Source organism: Polypterus senegalus, chromosome 16 (genome assembly GCF_016835505.1).
Source record: "Polypterus senegalus isolate Bchr_013 chromosome 16, ASM1683550v1, whole genome shotgun sequence".
Classification (NCBI taxonomy): domain Eukaryota; kingdom Metazoa; phylum Chordata; class Cladistia; order Polypteriformes; family Polypteridae; genus Polypterus; species Polypterus senegalus.
The window spans coordinates 55,486,143-55,505,687 of NC_053169.1; the positions used below are offsets into that span (position 1 = coordinate 55,486,143).

General features: G+C 42.0%; 1 protein-coding gene across 3 annotated transcripts in view; it reads right to left on the reverse strand.

Moving 5' to 3' along the window:
• pcnx2 (pecanex 2) overlaps positions 1-19,545 on the reverse strand; it is a 274,360-nt gene that overhangs the window by 142,680 nt on the left and 112,135 nt on the right. For all 3 annotated transcript variants that reach the window (XM_039738452.1, XM_039738451.1, XM_039738453.1), the window contains 3 exons: positions 14,898-15,008; positions 8,182-8,273; positions 6,331-6,440 (listed from right to left, as the gene is read on the reverse strand). In XM_039738452.1, the coding sequence (XP_039594386.1) occupies positions 6,331-6,440; positions 8,182-8,273; positions 14,898-15,008 (313 nt within the window). The remainder of the gene's footprint in view (positions 1-6,330; positions 6,441-8,181; positions 8,274-14,897; positions 15,009-19,545) is intronic.

The following is a 19,545-nucleotide window of genomic DNA, read 5'->3' on the forward strand; positions in this document are numbered from 1 at the left end:
TACTTCTTATTCCCATAGGTACTGAAATAAGCTTGTAAATGCTATACAAGTGTCAGTGAATGTGTCAAGAACATCCTGAAAAAAAATGTAATGTAATACCCTCGTGAAATGTCTAGTGTTACTGATTTGAGGCAGTAAAAAAAACAAATCTTTTTCTCTGTTTTTACTGTTTTCAAATAAGTATCAATAGCATACAGATCCATTAGTGGAGAGCCATGGCCTACATATCATTTTGAAGGTTAGATCTTACTCTGTCAGAATATACATACTTGGTAAATGAATTATAGTGTGTACCCAAATTGCAATACCAATAGTTGATTCAAAAATTTCTTTACAAAACAAAAAAAAAATCTCAAATATAGAAAGTGGAAAACATAGAAAGTACAATGTGGTGCCATTTGGAAGTTGAAGCATCCTTTTCATTTAGTGGATAACAGTCAGATGTGTTAAACTGAACGTTCAAGAAAGTCATGGGAGTGGGATTGGAGACAGGTGATGTTGTGATCTGTCAATTCAGCCAAACGAGGGAAGAAAGAAAAAACATTGCAATGTGGTATCATGGTATGCAATACACCACTTTAACAGCAAAACACTGTAACTTAATTATAGCAATAAAGAAACACTGCTACATCAATAACTCCCACCACTTCATCTGGAATGGCCATCAATGAGTCCACCTCTGACAAACAGTATGGGCTGTCCATAATCAAACACCAAGTGAAGAGACAACTGAGAAACAGATGGGAGTCAGTCCTCAAGTTCTCAAGGTATCCTTTGTCACCTATTCAATTTGCCACTAAGGATACTGAGTGTGCCGGTGCTGTGGAAAACATCCATTGTTCTTGTTCCAAAGAAGGCAGGGGCCTGTTCACCTAATGACTGCACTCTAGGGGCACTTTAATCTCACATCATCAAGATGTTTAAGAGGCTGGTCCTGTACTATATGCATCTTCATGTGGTGGACCACCTGGACATACTGCAGTTTGCTGACTGGAAAAAACATTGGAGTTGAGGATGCAATTATCTATCTGATCACCAAGGCTTATTCTCACTTGGACAAAGCTAACAACATTATGGTTTTTGATGTCTCCAGTGTCTTCAGTACCATCAAGCCATCTAAATTAAGGGGTAAGCTAAGAGATATGCATGTAGAAGAGTCTAAGGTGTTCCGGATAATGGGCTATCTGTCCAGCAGACCACAGTCTTTGAGACTCAGATGTGTGATACAGATGTGAACAACTCTGGGACACAACAAGGAACAGGCCTGTCAGCTACTCTATATACTCTGTACACCTCAGACTATAAATACATATACTATAACAGCAGGTCATGTCTATCTATCTATCTATCTATCTATCTGTCTATCTATCCATCCATCCATCCATCCATCCATCCATTCATTCATTCTTGGGGAAAAGTTCTGTCTATTCACCCATTTATCTCAGTCAGAGAAAGAGAAAGCCTTGACCAAGCAGTACTTTACTGTAACTGTGTGGTTGTGATGGTGTCTTGGGATGTGTTTGTGTTTGCTATTCTGGCCAACCTATTACACACCCTACATACACCATATGAGCAGGATTTTCTTCTATTTGTGACAACAGGAAATGTCTAATATGTTTATTATCTTGGTGTAATTAGGCACTTGGTATCGTCATAATGATGTGGTTGTGGTTAATGAATGGATGATCTTCCAGTTTAATCGAGATGTTGTGAAAGTTCTGAAGCGCCAGTGATTCCCAATCCCCAACACGAACATACTCAGATAATCCTGGGTTCAAATAAATGAGTATTAGTTACATAAATACCTCACAAAATGCCCCAAGGTACAAGTTATCTCTAATACAAATATCTCTCCTCTTCCACCCCACTGCGCTACTCCAGCTGAATGTTGCTCATTCTCCTCCCCCCATGACCCTGTGTTAGGATATAGCAGGTTGGGAAATGACTTACTGACTGACTGTTTATACATGAGGCCCCAGGTGTTCTTCAAGGACCTTTCTGTATTTTGCTGCATTCATCCTTCCCTCAGTTCTGAGCAGTCTTCCTGTCCTTGATGCTGAGGAACACCCAAATAGTATGATGCTGCCACCATCATGCATTACTGTAGGGATGGTATTGGGTGGGTGATGAGCAGCGTGAGGTCTTTGCCAAATGAAGTTCTGCTCAAGGAGTTCAGTTTTTACTTCAACAGCCCAGACAGTCTTTTTCCTCCTGCTCTCCGAGTTATTTAAACTATAATATGCACGTAGCTCAGAGTGGCTTCCATCTACCCATTAGACATACAGTGAGAAACAGAAGTATTTGAACACCCTGCGATTTTGCAAGTTCTCCCACTTAGAAATCATGGAGGGGTCTGAAATTCACATTGTATGTACATTCCCACTGTGAGAGACAGAATGTAAAAAAATTCAGGAAATCACATTGTATGATTTGTAAAGAATTTATTTGTATTGCACTGCTGCACATAAGTATTTGAACACCTGGCAATCAGCAAGAATTCTGGCTCTCAAAGACCTGTTACTCTGCCTTTAAGAAATCCACCTCTATTCCACTTAGTAATCTTAATTAGTAGCACCTGTCTGAGTTCTTTAAAGACACCTGTCCACCCCACAGTCACTCAGACTCCAACTACTACCATGGGCAAGACCACAGAGCTGTCAAAAGACACCAGAGACAAAATTGTGGACCTCCACAAGGCTGGAAAGGGCTACGGGGCAAATGCCAAGCAGCTTGGTGAAAATAGTTCAACTGTTGGAGCAACTGTCTGAAAATGGAATGGGCTAAAGACGACTGTCAGTCTCCCTCGGACTGGGGCTCCATGCAAGATCTCACCTCGTGGGGTATCACAGATGACAAGAAAGGTGAGGAATCAGCCCAGAACTACATGGGAGTAGCTGGTCAATGACATGAAGAGAGCTGGGACCACAGTTTCAAAGGTCACTGTCGGTAGAACACTATGCCATCATGGTTTCAAATCACGCATTGCATGGAAGGTTCCCCTGCTCAAGTCATCACATGTCCAGGCCCGTCTGAAGTTTGCCAATGACCATCGGGATGATCCAGAGGAGGCATGGGAAAAAGTCATGTGGTCAGATGAGACCAAAATAGAACTTTTTGATCTAAACTTCACTCGCCGTGTTTGGAGGAAAAAGAAGGAGGAGTTGCATCCCAAGAACACCATCCCTACTGTGAAGCATGGGGGTGGAAACATCATGCTTTGGGGGTGCTTTTCTGCGAAGGGGACAGGACAACTGCACTGTATTAAGGAGAGGATGAATGGGGCCACGTATTGTGAGATTTTGAGCAACAGCCTCCTTCACCTCAGTCGGAGCACTGAAGATGGGTCGTGGCTGGGTCTTCCAACATGACAATGACCCGAAGCACACAGCCGGGATAACCAAGGAGTGGCTCCGTAAGAAGCATATCAAGGTTCTGGAGTGGCCTAGCCAGTCTCCAGACCTAAATCCAATCGAAAATCTTTGGAGGGAGCTGAAACTCCGTGTTGCTCAGTGCTAGCCCCGGAACCTGACAAATCTAGAGGAGATCTGTGTGGAGGAGTGGGCCAAAATCCCTGTTGCAGTGTGTGCAAACCTGGTCAAGAACTACGGGAAACGCTTGACCTCTGTAATTGCAAACAAAGGCTTCTGTACCAAATATTAACATTGATTTTCTCAGGTGTTCAAATACTTATGTGCAGCAGTGCAATACAAATAAATTCTGTACAAATCATACAATGTGATTTCCTGAATTTTTTTTTACATTCTGTCTCTCACAGTGGGAATGTACCTACAATGTGAATTTCAGACCCCTCCGTGATTTCTGTGGGAGAACATGCAAAATCGCAGAGTTTTTAAATACTTATGTTCCTCACTGTATGTAACCTGTGTGTATGGAGCAGTCTGCTCTGCTCACATTCAACCACAGCCACTTGGTGGCACATGCATGCACTTTCACTTGTGTGTGCAGCAAACAACGTCATGCTAATGACACAGATGAAGAGACACAATGTTGAAAAGAAGCAAATACTACAGCTCAGCAACGTGCAAGTGAAACACCTTCAAGTTTTCACTAAAAACATCATCTATCTAGAGGTAACAGATTAACAGGACGCCTATGGCAGAGATATGACTGAGATGTAGTATCACCAGTGTCTTCTTACAAATGCCAGAGCGGCAGGAAGCACAGGTGGGTCCATGTCTTCTGCACTGGGCAGTTCTTAAGAGTTAGTGGATGCCTCTCCAAGTTCACGAATACAGTAAAACTGCTAATGGGTCTTTGGGTTGTTTTTTGTCTGAAGACCACACAAATGCCTGATTGATGGAGTGCTGATGAGATGGTAATCCTTCTAACAGGTTCTCCAGTGTCATCAGAGGACTTCTAAAGTTCTGTTAGAGTGACCATTGGGTTCTCTGTCACCTCCCAGACAAAGGTAATTCTTTCCTGGTGTAACACATGTGTGTCTGGGGAGCAAGCAAAGTAAGCGATACCAACCCCTAACTTGGTCAATCCCCTCTTCTCTACCTGCAGCTCTGAGGAAAACCTCAATGAAGACACGTGACCCCACCTACTGAGCCCAGAGAACACCCCACTATTTCCCGATGGGATGACAAAAAAAAGAGGCGTACCAAGAGGGGACCTAACTCTGATGGTGGAAGGAGCTCCTAACCTGCCTGAAACTCATAATCAAGCAACTAGTGTTACTAAAGTGGATTGGCCAAATTTTCCAAACAAATGTTTTTTTTTTTGTTTTCCTTCAATTAAACAGGGTTGCCCAGCTGGCTCCCCAGGGATTTTTGTGGACTGTAGCGTGCGTCCGGGACTCGTGCCCGACTGAGAAGCCTTGTGACAATGCAGGTTCCACTCCATGCTTCCATCTTGCTTCTGGGAGTCCTCGAACCCGACACTATCTGTAATGTCACCAATGAGCTGGACAGTGGGGTACAATAAAGCAAGGGGATGGTGCAAAAAATGCAAAGTGCTTTTATTTAAAATCAACAAACCAAAAACAAAATGTCCAAATTAAAGTGCAGCGCATCAAAGTTAATAAATAAATAATCCATAAAAACCGGTGAATTGTGGAGGTTAAAAACACACTAGAAAACATCCTTTAAAAACAATAAGGTTGAAACAATGGGTGGAAGTAGTCTTTTAAAACAAAGCCCGGTGCGTTCTTTTACTGGTGACTCCCCTGTTTCTCCCATTCAGGCTATGTGCCAGGGCAATCACCCTACATGCAGCTGACCTTCTTCACTTCTCTGGTCTGGTGGCCCTTCTGATCCCTGGCTCTGATTCTGTTCACCCAGACTGAGACTTGGGCTCCCCAGCGACCAGGACGCTCACGCTGGGGCTCCCACTTCCCAAGTCCCCGACTCCCGCTTCCTTCCCTGTGATGAGCCAACCTTCTCCCGGTCACTCCTGTACCAAACAAGCGCTCAGCAGGAGTGACCACTACAATCAGCCCTCGGGTGCTGGACAACATCCCACTCGGGTTCACCTCTCCCAACTGCTTGCAAACAGCTGCACTCACTCGCTCGCTCGCTCTCTCTCTCTCTCTCACCGGCTTTCTCCGTCTTGCTTCTTTCTTCTCCATTAACCATGTACTTCTCCATGTACTGTCTGCGGTGTAATCCAACATTAAACTCAAGCTAAGTGTATTCTGCATAATTGATTTATTAAGTAACATTATCACTGGGGAGGGATATCACTTTTTAACTTATATCAAGAGTACCACGCTGCAATCTCTAACAACCACATTCCCAGGGAGCATGTGGTCTCTGATAGATACAGTAATCAGGTCAGATTAGGTGGTACAGCGTGTTGCCACATCCACCACATGACAAAACCCCTCGGCATCCCAGATGGCAACCCCGCAGGCAGACATGCAGTTCAGCCCCGCCCCCCCAGAAATGACCCTCTATTAGCCGCAGCCAGGTGTTACGTGGGCGTCCTCTTGGCCTGGTGGAGCCACTCAACAATGAGGATCCAGTGAGCCGGATTACCTTTGGGGAGTCGCGCCACTTGGCCGTAGTGCCATAACTGACTCTCTGTCACAATGCAGGTAATGTGCCTCATTCGGGACTCCGTGAGCAACTGCTCGATGGGCACAAAGTCAAACCAGCGGCCCCCAAGGATTCTCCGAAGAGACACAATACCAAAGGAGTCCAGTCTTCATCTCAGGTCACTGGTTAGTGTTAGAGTCTTGGATACAGCAATGTAATCCCTAATATCCATCTTTTACTTTTATTCTACTTCCCTGATATCAAATAATTACTTTTAGGTAGTAAATCCAGGTTAAAAAGAGAAATGATACTCGTAACGGTAGGCACTTACATGAGCACAGAGGGGTCACTGCTTTGTCGACTGAGATGGTAGGAGAACACAACCAGCAGTCCACAGAAGGCAGAGAACAGAGCAGGTATGTGCTGCTCATCCCAGGGCTCCTAAAAGGAGATCATCAGCCAGTTATTCAATGCACTCTTCAGATCTGTCAAGTCAGGTACAGTAGAAACGTATGAAACAGTAACAATGAGCAAAATGAAATGATCATGGATTAGTGCTCTAGTCGACAAGATATATGCTGGGGTGGGCAAAAGCAAGTTGGCAGTTGTGAGTACACAAGGCCTGCAATTTGAGCCCTTATGAGATTGTATCTAAGTGTGCAATTCTTTAGAGTTAATAAAGTTAATAAAGCTGTTGGAATAATCAACACCTGCATGTCTTTTTCCATTTGAACAAATGGAAATCTCTTTTTGCCAACCCCTGTATATACTGTAATAATAAATCACTGTGGATATACATTAGTATTAAACTCCTTGGCGTTAACCCACCCAAAGTGTGACACAGGCTCGGAGTTCTGTGTAATTACTGTCATGCCTGTGACAGACTTGGGGTGACATGTCATGATCCCCTGTATGAGCCCTAAAACAACAATAACATTTATTTATATACCACATTTTCATACAAATTATGTAGCTCAAAGTGCTTTACAAGATGAAGAAAGAAAAAAGGAAAAATATAAAAGTAAAATTAGGCAATATTATAATTAACAAAGAATAAAGTAAGGTCTGATGGCCAGGGAGGACAGAAAAAACAAAAAAAAATCTTCAAGAGGGCTTGAGAAAAGCACTCAGGATGGTATTCTGCTACCATCTAGTGGATGAAATCAAGTCACGCTGCAAAAAAAATCAAAATATTTATATGTAGTTTGCTACTCTTGCCCTGCGTTGGACTGGCACTCTGTCCACAGTTTGTTCCTGCCTTGTGCCCTATCCTGGCTTGGATTGGCTCCAGAAGACCCACGTGACCCTGTTTAGGACTAAATGGGCTAGACAATAATTGATTTTGCTACTCTAACGCAACTCATCAATATTCATGAGTGGGGAGGAGCCATCAACCCAAACCCAATGGCATGTAAGTGTAAAGCTGTAAAGCCAGTTTTAGACCAAACTGAAACATTAGTTGAATCAAGAAAATGAACGCAAGAAAGTAGCTACCATGCTACTGTTGCTGGTGCATAACTTCAGACAACAGAATTGGCCGATAAGAACAATATCCTTGTCCCTTATTGAGATTTTTTTTTTTTTTTTGACCCTTCTACATTTTGCCTATTTTAAACTTTTTTGTTCCTAATTCTAGCAACCAAACCTACACACAGATACACAGACACTTGTCCTTTAATTATGTTCCTATAACAGCGATGAAAATGTTCAGGTGGATGTCACAGAGAAAAAGGAAGACGAATGCCAGGTTACAACAAACACTTGGCATGGAGATCATGGTTGTCAAGCCGAGGAGAAACAGGCTGAGGTGGACTTGTGGAGTAAAAGGCAAAGGATGATCATAGATGGATAGGTGGACCAAGATGGAGGTGGAGGGGATGAGGCTGAGAGGGAAGATGTGATGTGATGGCATAAAAATGTTGCAGAGAGGTAGAAAAACATTTGGGGGCAGCCAACTAATCTGTGCAAAAGTGGCAGTTAAATTGGTAATAATGTTTGTATGATTTGCAATTTATTGTTAATTCATTATAATTGTAAAGGGTGCATGCTTGTTCATGGATGAACACTCAACAAAAACTGAATTGAATAAAATATGGACTTCAACAGTTGAAGATAAACTGGCTTAGTGAAATCTTCTGATGTGTTGGTCAGACTATCACTGTTAATCTTACGAATAACGTACCTTTAATGCTCCAAAGCAAAATCCATAGAGCACTGCCACAGCCGTCAAACTGCGCAGCAAGCTGTAGAAGGCAGACGCGAGTCCAGTGACAGCTAAAAGCAAAGAAAGACAGGATAAGTAGAACTGCAGACTTGGCTGGTGTCATTCATTCTTAATAAAAAATTTCACAGAAAATTAAGCAAAGATTAGACAAATGTTCTTTAGCTTTGAATTCAATGTGTTCTTTGTTGTAAGTTTTATTTGGGTTCTCTGCCTTAAACAGCCTTCACAAACTGCTGCTAATCCAAATGACCTCAGAGGAGTAGTGCAGAAAGGCCCAGTATGACATCAGCTACCTGAGTCTCTGAGCTGCCTGCCCAATGGCAGCTTGACAGCTAAAGGTGCTGGGGGGCTTCAGCAAGAAAATAAAAACAAGGATACCTGGATGGATGGATGGATGGATGGATGGATGGATGGATGGATGGATAGATAGATAGATAGATAGATAGATAGATAGATAGATAGATAGATAGATAGATAGATAGATAGATAGATAGATAGATAGATAGATAGATAGATACTTTATTAATCCCAAGGGGAAATTCACAGCTTGTTATAATAAAAGGAACAAGGAAGAGTCCCAACTCCTTTTCTCTTCACTTCACTGTACACCTCCGACTACAAATATAACAGCAGGTCATGTCACTTGCAGAAATTCTCAGATGGCTCTGTACTTATGGGGTGTATTAATAACGAAGGATGAGACAGCAGAGGAGTCATATGGAGAACTTTGAGAACTGTCTGCCACTTAACATCAGAAAAACCAAAGAACTGATTATTGACTTTCACGGCACAAAAGGGCTTCTATGTCCAGTCACTAAGTAGGGAGTTGATGTAGAGGTGGAGCACTTGTACAAGTATTTGGAGGTCCACATCAATGACTGTTTGGGCTGGTCTCGGGACAGAGAGGAACTATAAGGGCAAAATAGGTTGGTATTGCTTAGGACTCCTTCACATCTTTTACAACTCTGTGATGGCCAGTGTGGTGTGCTGGGCTGGTAGCATCCCTTTAAGAAAGGCTCACCGCATCAACAGGCTAATTAAACAGGCAAGTCAGTTACAGGATGCACTCTGGACCACCTGGAGTTCGTAACAAAGGAGAGAATTAAAATAAAAATGAGTGTCATTATGATCAATGCTTCACATCCTCTCTCTGACACACCAACACTGAGGACTTTCAGCCAATCAATCATTCAGCAGAAGTGTGTCAAGAAACCAGACTGGGGGTCCTTTATATCAAAAGGTATAGGCCTGCATAATAAATGCCTCAGTTTGCTTTTCTTTTTAGTCATTCTGGTGTGTATTTAGACCATATATACAGTATATATATATATATATATATATATATATATATATATATATATATATATATATATATATATATATATATATATATATTATATATACAGTGCATCCGGAAAGTATTCACAGGGCATCACTTTTTCCACATTTTGTTCTGTTACAGCCTTATTCCAAAATGGATTAAATTCATTTTTTTCCTCAGAATTCTACACACAACACACCATAATGACAACGTGAAAAAGTTTACTTGAGATTTTTGCAAATTTATTAAAAATTAAAAAACTGAGAAAGCACATGTACATAAGTATTCACAGCCTTTGCCATGAAGCTCAAAATTGAGCTCAGGTGCATCCTGTTTCCCCTGATCATCCTTGAGATGTTTCTGCAGCTTAATTGAAGTCCACCTGTGGTAAATTCAGTTGATTGGACATGATTTGGAAAGGCACACACCTGTCTATATAAGGTCCCACAGTTGACAGTTCATGTCAGAGCACAAACCAAGCATGAAGTCAAAAGAATTGTCTGTAGACCTCTGAGACAGGATTGTATTGAGGCACAAATCAGGGGAAGGTTACAGAAAAAATTTCTGCTGCTTTGAAGGTCCCAGTGAGCACAGTGGCCTCCATCATCCATAAGTGGAAGAAGTTCGAAATCACCAGGACTCTTCCTAGAGCTGGCCGGCCATCTAAACTGAGCAATCGGGGGAGAAGTCAGGGAGGTGACCAAGAACCCAACGGTCACTCTGTCAGAGCTCAAGAGGTCCACTGTGGAGAGAGGAGAACCTTCCAGAAGGACAACCATCTCTGCAGCAATCCACTAATCAGGCCTGTATGGTAGAGTGGCCAGACGGAAGCCACTCCTTAGTAAAAGGCACATGGCAGCCCGCCTGGAGTTTGCCAAAAGGCACCTGAAGGACTCTCAGACCATGAGAAACAAAATTCTCTGGTCTGATGAGACAAAGATTGAACTCTTTGGTGTGAATGCCAGGCTTCACGTTTGAGGAAACCAGGCAGCGCTCATCACCAGGCCAATACCATCCCTACAGTGAAGCAATGGTGGTGGCAGCATCATACTGTGGGGATGTTTTTCAGCGGCAGGAACTGGGAGACTAGTCAGGATAAAGGGAAAGATGACTGCAGCAATGTACAGAGACATCCTGGATGAAAACCTGCTCCAGAGCACTCTTGACCTCAGACTGGGGCGACGGTTCATCTTTCAGCAGAACAACGACCCTAAGCACACAGCCAAGATATCACAGGAGTGGCTTCAGGACAACTCTGTGAATGTCCTTGAGTGGCCCAGCCAGAGCCCAGACTTGAATCTGATTGAACATCTCTGGAGAGATCTTAAAATGGCTGTGCACCGACGCTTCCCATCCAACCTGATGGAGCTTGAGAGGTGCTGCAAAGATGAATGTGCGAAACTGGCCAAGGATAGGTGTGCCAAGCTTGTGGCATCATATTCAAAAGACTTGAGGCTGTAATTGCTGCCAAAGGTGCATCGACAAAGTATTGAGCAAAGGCTGTGAATACTTATGTACATGTGATTTCTCAGTTTTTTATTTTTAATAAATTTGCAAAAATCTCAAGTAAACTTTTTCACATTGTCATTATGGGGTGTTGTGTGTAGAATTTTGAGGAAAAAAATGAATTTAATCCATTTTGGAATAAGGCTGTAACATAACAAAATGTGGAAAAAGTGATGCGCTGTGAATACTTTCCAGATGCACTGTATATATGTATATATACAGGTGCCGGTCATAAAATTAGAATATCATGACAAAGTTGATTTATTTCAGTAATTCCATTCAAAAAGTGAAACTTGTATATTAGATTCATTCATTACACACAGACTGATGTATTTCAAATGTTTGTTTCTTTTAATTTTGATGATTATAACTGACAACGAATGAAAGTCCCAAATTCAGTATCTCGAAAATTTGAATATTGTGAAAAGGTTCAATATTGAAGACACCTGGTGCCACACTCTAATCAGCTAATTAACTCAAAACACCTGCAAAAGCCTTTAAATGGTCTCTCAGTCTAGTTCTGTAGGCTACACAATCATGGGGAAGACTGCTGACTTGACAGTTGTCCAAAAGACGACCATTGACACCTTGCACAAGGAGGGCAAGACACAAAAGGTCATTGCTAAAGAGGCTGGCTGTTCACAGAGCTCTGTGTCCAAGCACATTAATAAAGAGGAGAAGGGAAGGACAAGATGTGGTAGAAAAAAGTGTACAAGCAATAGGGATAACCGCACCCTGGAGAGGATTGTGAAACAAAACCCATTCAAAACTGTGGGGGAGATTCACAAAGAGTGGACTGCAGCTGGAGTCAGTGCTTCAAGAACCACCACACACAGACGTATGCAAGACATGGGTTTCAGCTGTCGCATTCCTTGTGTCAAGCCACTCTTGAACAAGAGACAGCGTCAGAAGCGTCTCGACCGGACTGCTGCTGTGTGGTCCAAAGTTATGTTCTCTGATGAAAGTAAATTTTGCATTTCCTTTGGAAATCAAGGTCCCAGAGTCTGGAGGAAGAGAGGAGAGGCACAGAATCCACGTTGCTTGAGGTCCAGTGTAAAGTTTCCACAGTCAGTGATGGTTTGGGGTGCCATGTCATCTGCTGGTGTTGGTCCATTGTGTTTTCTGAGGTCCAAGGTCAACACAGCCATCTACCAGGAAGTTTTAGAGCACTTCATGCTTCCTGCTGCTGACAAACTTTATGGAGATGCAGATTTCATTTTCCAACAGGACCTGGCACCTGCACACAGTGCCAAAACTACCAGTACCTGGTTTAAGGACCATGGTATCCCTGTTCTTGATTGGCCAGCAAACTCGCCTGACCTTAACCCATAGAAAATCTATGGGGTATTGTGAAGTAGAAGATGCCATATGCCAGACCCAACAATTCAGAAGAGCTGAAGGCCACTATCAGAGCAACATGGGCTCTCATAACACCTGAGCAGTGCCACAGACTGATCGACTCCATGCCATGCCGCATTGCTGCAGTAATCCAGGCCAAAGGAGCCCCAACTAAATATTGAGTGCTGTACATGCTCATACTTTTCATGTTCATACCTTTCAGTTGGCCAACATTTCTAAAAATCCTTTTTTTGCATTGGTCTTAATTGATATTCTAATTTTCCGAGATACTGAATTTGGGACTTTCATTAGTTGTCAGTTATAATCATCAAAATTAAAAGAAATAAACATTTGAAATACATCAGTCTGTGTGTAATGAATGAATCTAATATACAAGTTTCACTTTTTGAATGGAATTACTGAAATAAATCAACTTTGTCATGATATTCTAATTTTATGACCGGCACCTATACAATATATATATATATATATATATATATATATATTATTACGGAAATAAATGTAATTTTTAAGTAAAAGCTTAAACTCAGTGTTTTTACTTAATCTCTGTCTATGTGTTATATATTGCCTTTCATATCTATTATGAAGTGCCTTTCAAATCTCCCTATGTATCTATCTGTTATATAGTGTCTTTCAGTATATTTTTGTACTTATTAATTTAAACAGTTTCTGTAAAAAGATAAACTTCCCGGTGGGAACAAATAAAATTCTATCTATAAGATTATGAAAGTGACACTAATCAGAATCTTAGGAACCAAGGATCTACATCTTCTACCCTTGACTGAGTAAGGATGAGGCTTAAACATCTTGTTGAAACAGACCTTCAGCAACAGCATGGCTTCTTCCTCCTTTTATAAAAAGAATATATATGAAAGGCGTACAAATTTTTGGGTTGAGGTTGTCCCACACGTGTGCAAGACTCTGTCACTCTGGGATGAGAAGAACCACTTTTGCAAGAAGCCAGAAGATGCCTGGCCACGCCCCAGCAAACCCCTCAAGCCCCACCCCTTCCAGCTTCAGGCACTTATAAGTGGCAGATTGGCCAAAATGGGAGTCTTTCTTTTGACCCTATTGTGAGGGTAACAGAGAGCATAGTGGGACCTCTCTAACCTGCAAAACCTTTTCAGTTATTTGGCTGAAATTTACCATATACTTCGTATTTTCATTCTGTTTCTTTTCATGTCAACAGGGATTGCCAGGTTTTACCTTCCTTTCACAAGATGTTTAAGCCACAGACCTGTTGTTAGCAGGTGCATAAAGTCAAGCACATAGCCATGCAGTCTCCATTATTAAACATCAGCAGTAGAATGGGTCATACTGAAGAGCTCAGTGACTTTGAACATGGCACTGTCACAGGATGCCACCTTTGCCATGAGTCAGGATGTGATTTGCCCCAGTCAACTGTAAGTGCTATTGTTATGAAGTGGAAACATCTGAAGCAACAGCAGCTCAGCCACAAAATGGTAGACCATGCAAACTCACACAGTAATGAATGGCATAGCATGTAAAAATCGCCCATCATCTGCTTTATCACCCACAACAGAGTTATAAACTGCATTTGGAAGCAAATACAGCACAAGAATGGTGTGCCAGGAACTCTGTGAGATGGGTTACCATGGCTGAGTAGTTGCATACAAGCCTGGGATCTCTATGTGCATTTTCACGTGGTGGCTGCAGTGATGTAAACCACGCCACCATTGGACTCTGGAGCAGTGGAAATGTGGAATGATGAATGTCACTCTACTGTCTGGCAGTCTGATGGACAAATCTGGGTTTGTGGATGCCATGAGGACGCTACCGTCTCAACTGCATAGTGTCTATTGTTAAGTTTAGTGTAGACCAAACAATTATCTGGGGCTGTTTTTCAGGGTTTGGAATTGGCCCCTTGGTTCTAGTGAAGAATACTGTTAACGCTACCGCAGACAAAGACATTTTAGATTACCGAGGGCTTCCGTCTTTGTGTCAATAGTTTGATGAAGGTTATTTTCTGTTCCTGCTTGGCTGTACCCAGGTGCACAAAGCCAGGTCCATAAAGACATGGAGGAACTCGAGTGGCCTGAACAGAAGCCCTGACCTCACCCCTATTGAACACCTTTGGTGATTGTGAACCAGGTCATCATGTCCAACATCAGTACCTGACCTTACGGTTGTTCTTTTGGCTGATTGGACACAAATTCCCGCGGACTCGCTCCAAAATCTGAAAAGCCTGTCTCAGAAGAGTGGAGGTGTGGTGGCCAACTCCATATTACTACCCATGGTTTTGGAATGAGACGCCCAACAGGCTCAAACAGGTGTCATGGTCAAGTATCCACAAACCTGTGGGCGTAGAGTGTTGAGCAACAGATCTATTCCAGTGGGATGCCCTTTATCCACTAAGCTACATTTTTTTTAATGTTCAGGTAGATGTGTCATGCGTGCACAGTACAGTGAAACTCTTACTTGCACATCCGATCGAACTTGCGACACGGGTGGTGGTGCAGACACCTACCAGTTCCTCCAAAAAAGTGTGTGTCAATTTGTTCCAGCAGGTAGATGAAGAAGGTGTTGATCTGAGGAAGAAGACCCAGAAGAAAGATAACTGGAAAGCAACATGTGGAAGCTGTAAAACAGAAGAGGATGAAGTGGTGCATTTTAGTTGAAAAAAAAAATTACAGGACAATAGGAGGATGGTGCAATCTATTTTCATTGTTCTTCTCATATAAATTGTCAAAACAATGAAGAACCCTCTATCAGGGGACACTGCAATGTCTGCACGGCTGATGATAGTTCATAGGGTGATAAAAACTTTGTTATAAACCCAGACTCTTCCTTGACCGCCAATCTGAACACAAGACCAGCCCCTCACTGGCCTCTTCAGGGTCCCACCTGACATCGCTCACACAGACATGCCAACGTGCTAGCAAGGCTTTAGCACAAACATTAAAATGTATTAGTATTAAACAGATAACATGGCAAAATACCCAGAACATAGAGCACATGTCTACATTCATCAGTTAATAAATAAACACAAGGTGTTGCTCATTTCTGCTCCATTATGAAATCCCCCAAAGACCAGATGCCTCATGCATAATTCCATGCTTAGAATTCACACTAAAACATGGCATACAGACAAAAGTTGAAATGTGTGTACACACAAAACAAAAAAAATTTGAATGCACAAAACCATGCGTAAGCCAACTTCCATGCACTTCCACTACATAAATCCCGGTCTGTGTGAAATGTAACGCTCGTGCATGTGCCTGTTGTCCCACCCCGTATCCTCCCAGAATTATGCCCCTTTGAATATGCAAATCAATATAAATATTCCCTTAAGTTCAGTATTATTTGAAAAGACAATGGCAAAAGCACGGGGAAAAAAGAAGAATATCAGCGAATGCCAAGTGGAGGCAATGAAAAACATACTACAGTATTTGTTGGTTTAAGCAGTTGTATAAATAACAAAAGGAAGTTGATCGAAGGTTCAAGATTAGAAAGTCATATGAAAGCTTATTAAGGTACAGAGAAAAGAAAAAATATAGGGACACAGTGGAAAAAACAAGCTTGAAATGTCAACTTTAATCTCAAAAGTTCCACTTTAATTGCATAGTTTATTTTGTCATTAAAGTAGAACGTCATAAACCTTATCTTAAAATCTTTTGATTTACTAGTTTCTCAGGTCCCATCGTAACTAAAGTAGCACGTTAAATGCTTTGTATTCTGTGTGCTCTATGTGTGTGAATCACTACATTCTTCTTAAACGGGCTTTCTCTTATGCCGACAGGACACAGAATCCATTACATTGATGATATTACAGCTCTGTGAACAATTTAAATAGTAAAATGTATGGTTGATATCATTTTCATGATGAAATGAATTAAAGAATGTATTAAACAGTGGTGCGGGGTAGTGATGAGCTGGCACCCCATCCAGAAATTATTCCTGCCTTCTGCAAGTTGCATGCTGCACCGTGCGTGACCTTCAGTGAAATAATTCATTGCAGCAGTACTGTCTCTTTCAAATGCTCTAACTTCCAATTCCTGTCCTTCCTTTTCTTTCTCCAAGTAACCAATTGCCACACAATCAACTCTTTAATAAAAGTCAAGCCATCTATAAGCTTAGAATGCTGATTCTTCAAAACTTTTAAGGAACATTGAAATATCTTCGTAGTACATGTTTAACTATTCCATCCATCTGTCCATCTAAGGTCCCAGCAAGCATAAAGTGCGAGGCAGGAACAATCCCAGAACATTAATTGCTAGTGCTGTCTACTGTGTCCACACGTTTAATAACAGTATACATTATTTAAATTAAGTTAAAAATATATCTGTATAATGTAAAATACTGTATATACTTTACTGCATTTCATCTTAAAAATGATATCAAGAGCTCTAAGAAGATAGCGCCTGGACATCTAAACTTAGAAGCCAGCTGTCATCATCTGTAAATACTCGCTCTCTTGTGTTGAATTGAACTGAATTGAAGTCCTTTATTCTTATTGTATGGTACAATGAGATTCAATACGCAAATCCTCCATAAACTTATTTTCCCATAAAATGGTAAAATAACAACAACAAAAACAATAATAATAATAATAGGATAAAAAACAGTGAAAAATATACAATATGAAAGCATAAGTGTCTCAGGTTGTGCAAAATTACAACTGTAATGCAAGTTTACAGTGAGGTAATTGTACTTATAAGTAGAAACAATTCTACTGGGAGCACTTGATGGACCGATTGAGTGCGCTTAGAGCTCTTAGGATGAAACTGTAGTGCGAGGTCCCTACAGGAAAGTCTCTGAAGCGTTTGCCGTATGGGTGAAGTTCAAATACACTGTGCACATGGCTGAGGCAGCGTGTGCTAAATGCTGCATCCCAATAATCCAATCAGCTGCTGCAGAGCTGTGATTCCACACTCAGATACAGAGGGTTAAATACTCTGAGGGGTGCACTGACAGTGACAACGCTAAAACAGCTATAGTATTTGGAATAGTTTGGACATTCGGTGCACCATTATATTGTTATAGGTTGATTACAATCAGATGCCTTAAACTAAAAAACGATATGTGGTTGATTTCAGTGTATTTGATAAAACCACGTCAGGGATGTGAATCAAACAAATAAAAGGAAACCACACAGGAACAGTAGCACTCTATTGATGCTGGGTGCAACCAGTTTGCAAAACTGAGCTGAAAACGTGCATATATAATGGTTTGACCTGGCATGAGAATGTGCGCGGCTTTACGCCAAGTTTAGTTTTTATACATCACAATGTGAGTGTGGAATGCACCATTTATACATGGGACCCCAGACGCATTTAACAGCCTGTTAATTTATGTTACCTTCATTAGTTCTTCTAAGATGTAAAATAATTCAACTTAATTTATTTCCAAAAGTGTTCAGACCCCATCACATTCTGTACACTTTATTTTGTTACAGATTAAATTTTAAATGGATACATTTGACATTTTTGCCCATTAATCTACACTCAATAACCCAGAATGGCAAAGTAAAACATGTCTGCAGAAAGGTTTGCAAATGAATAAAAAGTCAAAAACTGAAAGCTCTCATTCGTATAAGTATTCAGACCCTTAATTAGGTACTTTGTAGAAGTGCCTTGTCACACACGTGTGCGTGGGAGGCAGTCTAAGGGTTTAGCTGAGGGTTAGTTACAGAGACAGGGCTTGATGAATCACACTAATGCCTTTTCTTCATCTTTCGCAGACCTTCAGAAGGGAAGACCACTTAAAACTCCACCTACATTCAGTACCAGACCCCTCCACTCTGCTGACCTCACTTCACTTCCTATCCCACCTCTTCCTGCCAAGAAAATATAAAAAACAAACCCTCCACTCACCATATCAGCCTGTCTTGTCTCAGTCTTTTATGATTACTTTCTGCCCATTATTAGTGGTGGTAACAACATATGGGGTGGACTCCCCAAAACTTTATCACTGTTTTTCTGTTTTGTTCAAGCCTTGAACACCAGTCTTCTTGAGTAAATCTCTACAAGCTTTCCATGCCTGGATTTGAGTAATTTATTCCATTCTTCCCAACAGATCTTGTTGAGCTCCATTAGATTGGATGTTCTATGGGGTGTGAGGAACAGCCACAGACATTGCCCAACCAGGACGCCTCCATATTGAGAGGACTGGTGGAAAGAGAGCAGGCATAGAGCATTATCTCCCCTGTAGCACTAGATGACAGCCCATCCGAGTTGCAACAGCACCACGGTTTCCCACAGGGCTTCATGGGAATTGGAGTTTGGTGACTCAGTCCTGTTGGGTGTCGCCAGGTGATGCTATGAGGACATGAAAGTCCTACTTGCAGGGACTACAACTGTACCCAGAAATGCTCCCAGGTCAAGCATTCAGCACACCGGAAATACTTCTGGGGATCACATAAAAGGAGTTTCCTGCCATTGCTTGAGGAGCCAGAGTTGGGAGCAAGAAGAACGAAGCTTGCCAGAGGAGGAGTGGAAGCAGAAGGACAAGGGAGAAAAGAAGAGAAGTGCTGTGCTTATTTGACTGTGCCTTGTATGGTCACTGTGCTGTGCAGGTGGGAAGCAAGTGAATAACGTTTCTCCCTTGAAAATAAAACGTGTGTGTTCCAGAGACTTGGGCCAAGTGTCTGTCTGTGTCAGGTTTAATGAGCTAGTGTGTCTCCTGGTGGCCACAGGAGTTTAAGTCTGGACTTTGGCGGGACCACTCAAGCACACTTGTCCTGAAGCCACTCCAGTGTTGTATGCTTCGGGTCATTGTTGTGCTGAAAGGTGAATCATCGCCCCAGCTTGCATTCATGTGCCTTCTGAAGGAGGTTTTCTTCAAGGACCTCTCTGTATTTGTTTGCATTTGCTCAGTTTTGACCAGTCTCCCTGTTCCTGCCGCTGTCAAGCATGTTGTTGCCACCTCCATGTTTCATGGTAGGGATGGTATCAGGCAGGTGATGAGTAGTGCCTGGTCTTCGCCGGACATAGTGCTGTATGCTTCAGGTCAATGTCATGATGAATGGGTACTGTCACCAGCATTCTAAGAGATTTAAGTATGGGCTTTGGGGGTCCAGTGGCTGTGGGGCATCTGCTGGTGACAAAAGATTCACTGATTTTGACTTTGCTGACAATGCTGTGATCTTCACAGAGTCAATGGAGGCTCTGATCGGG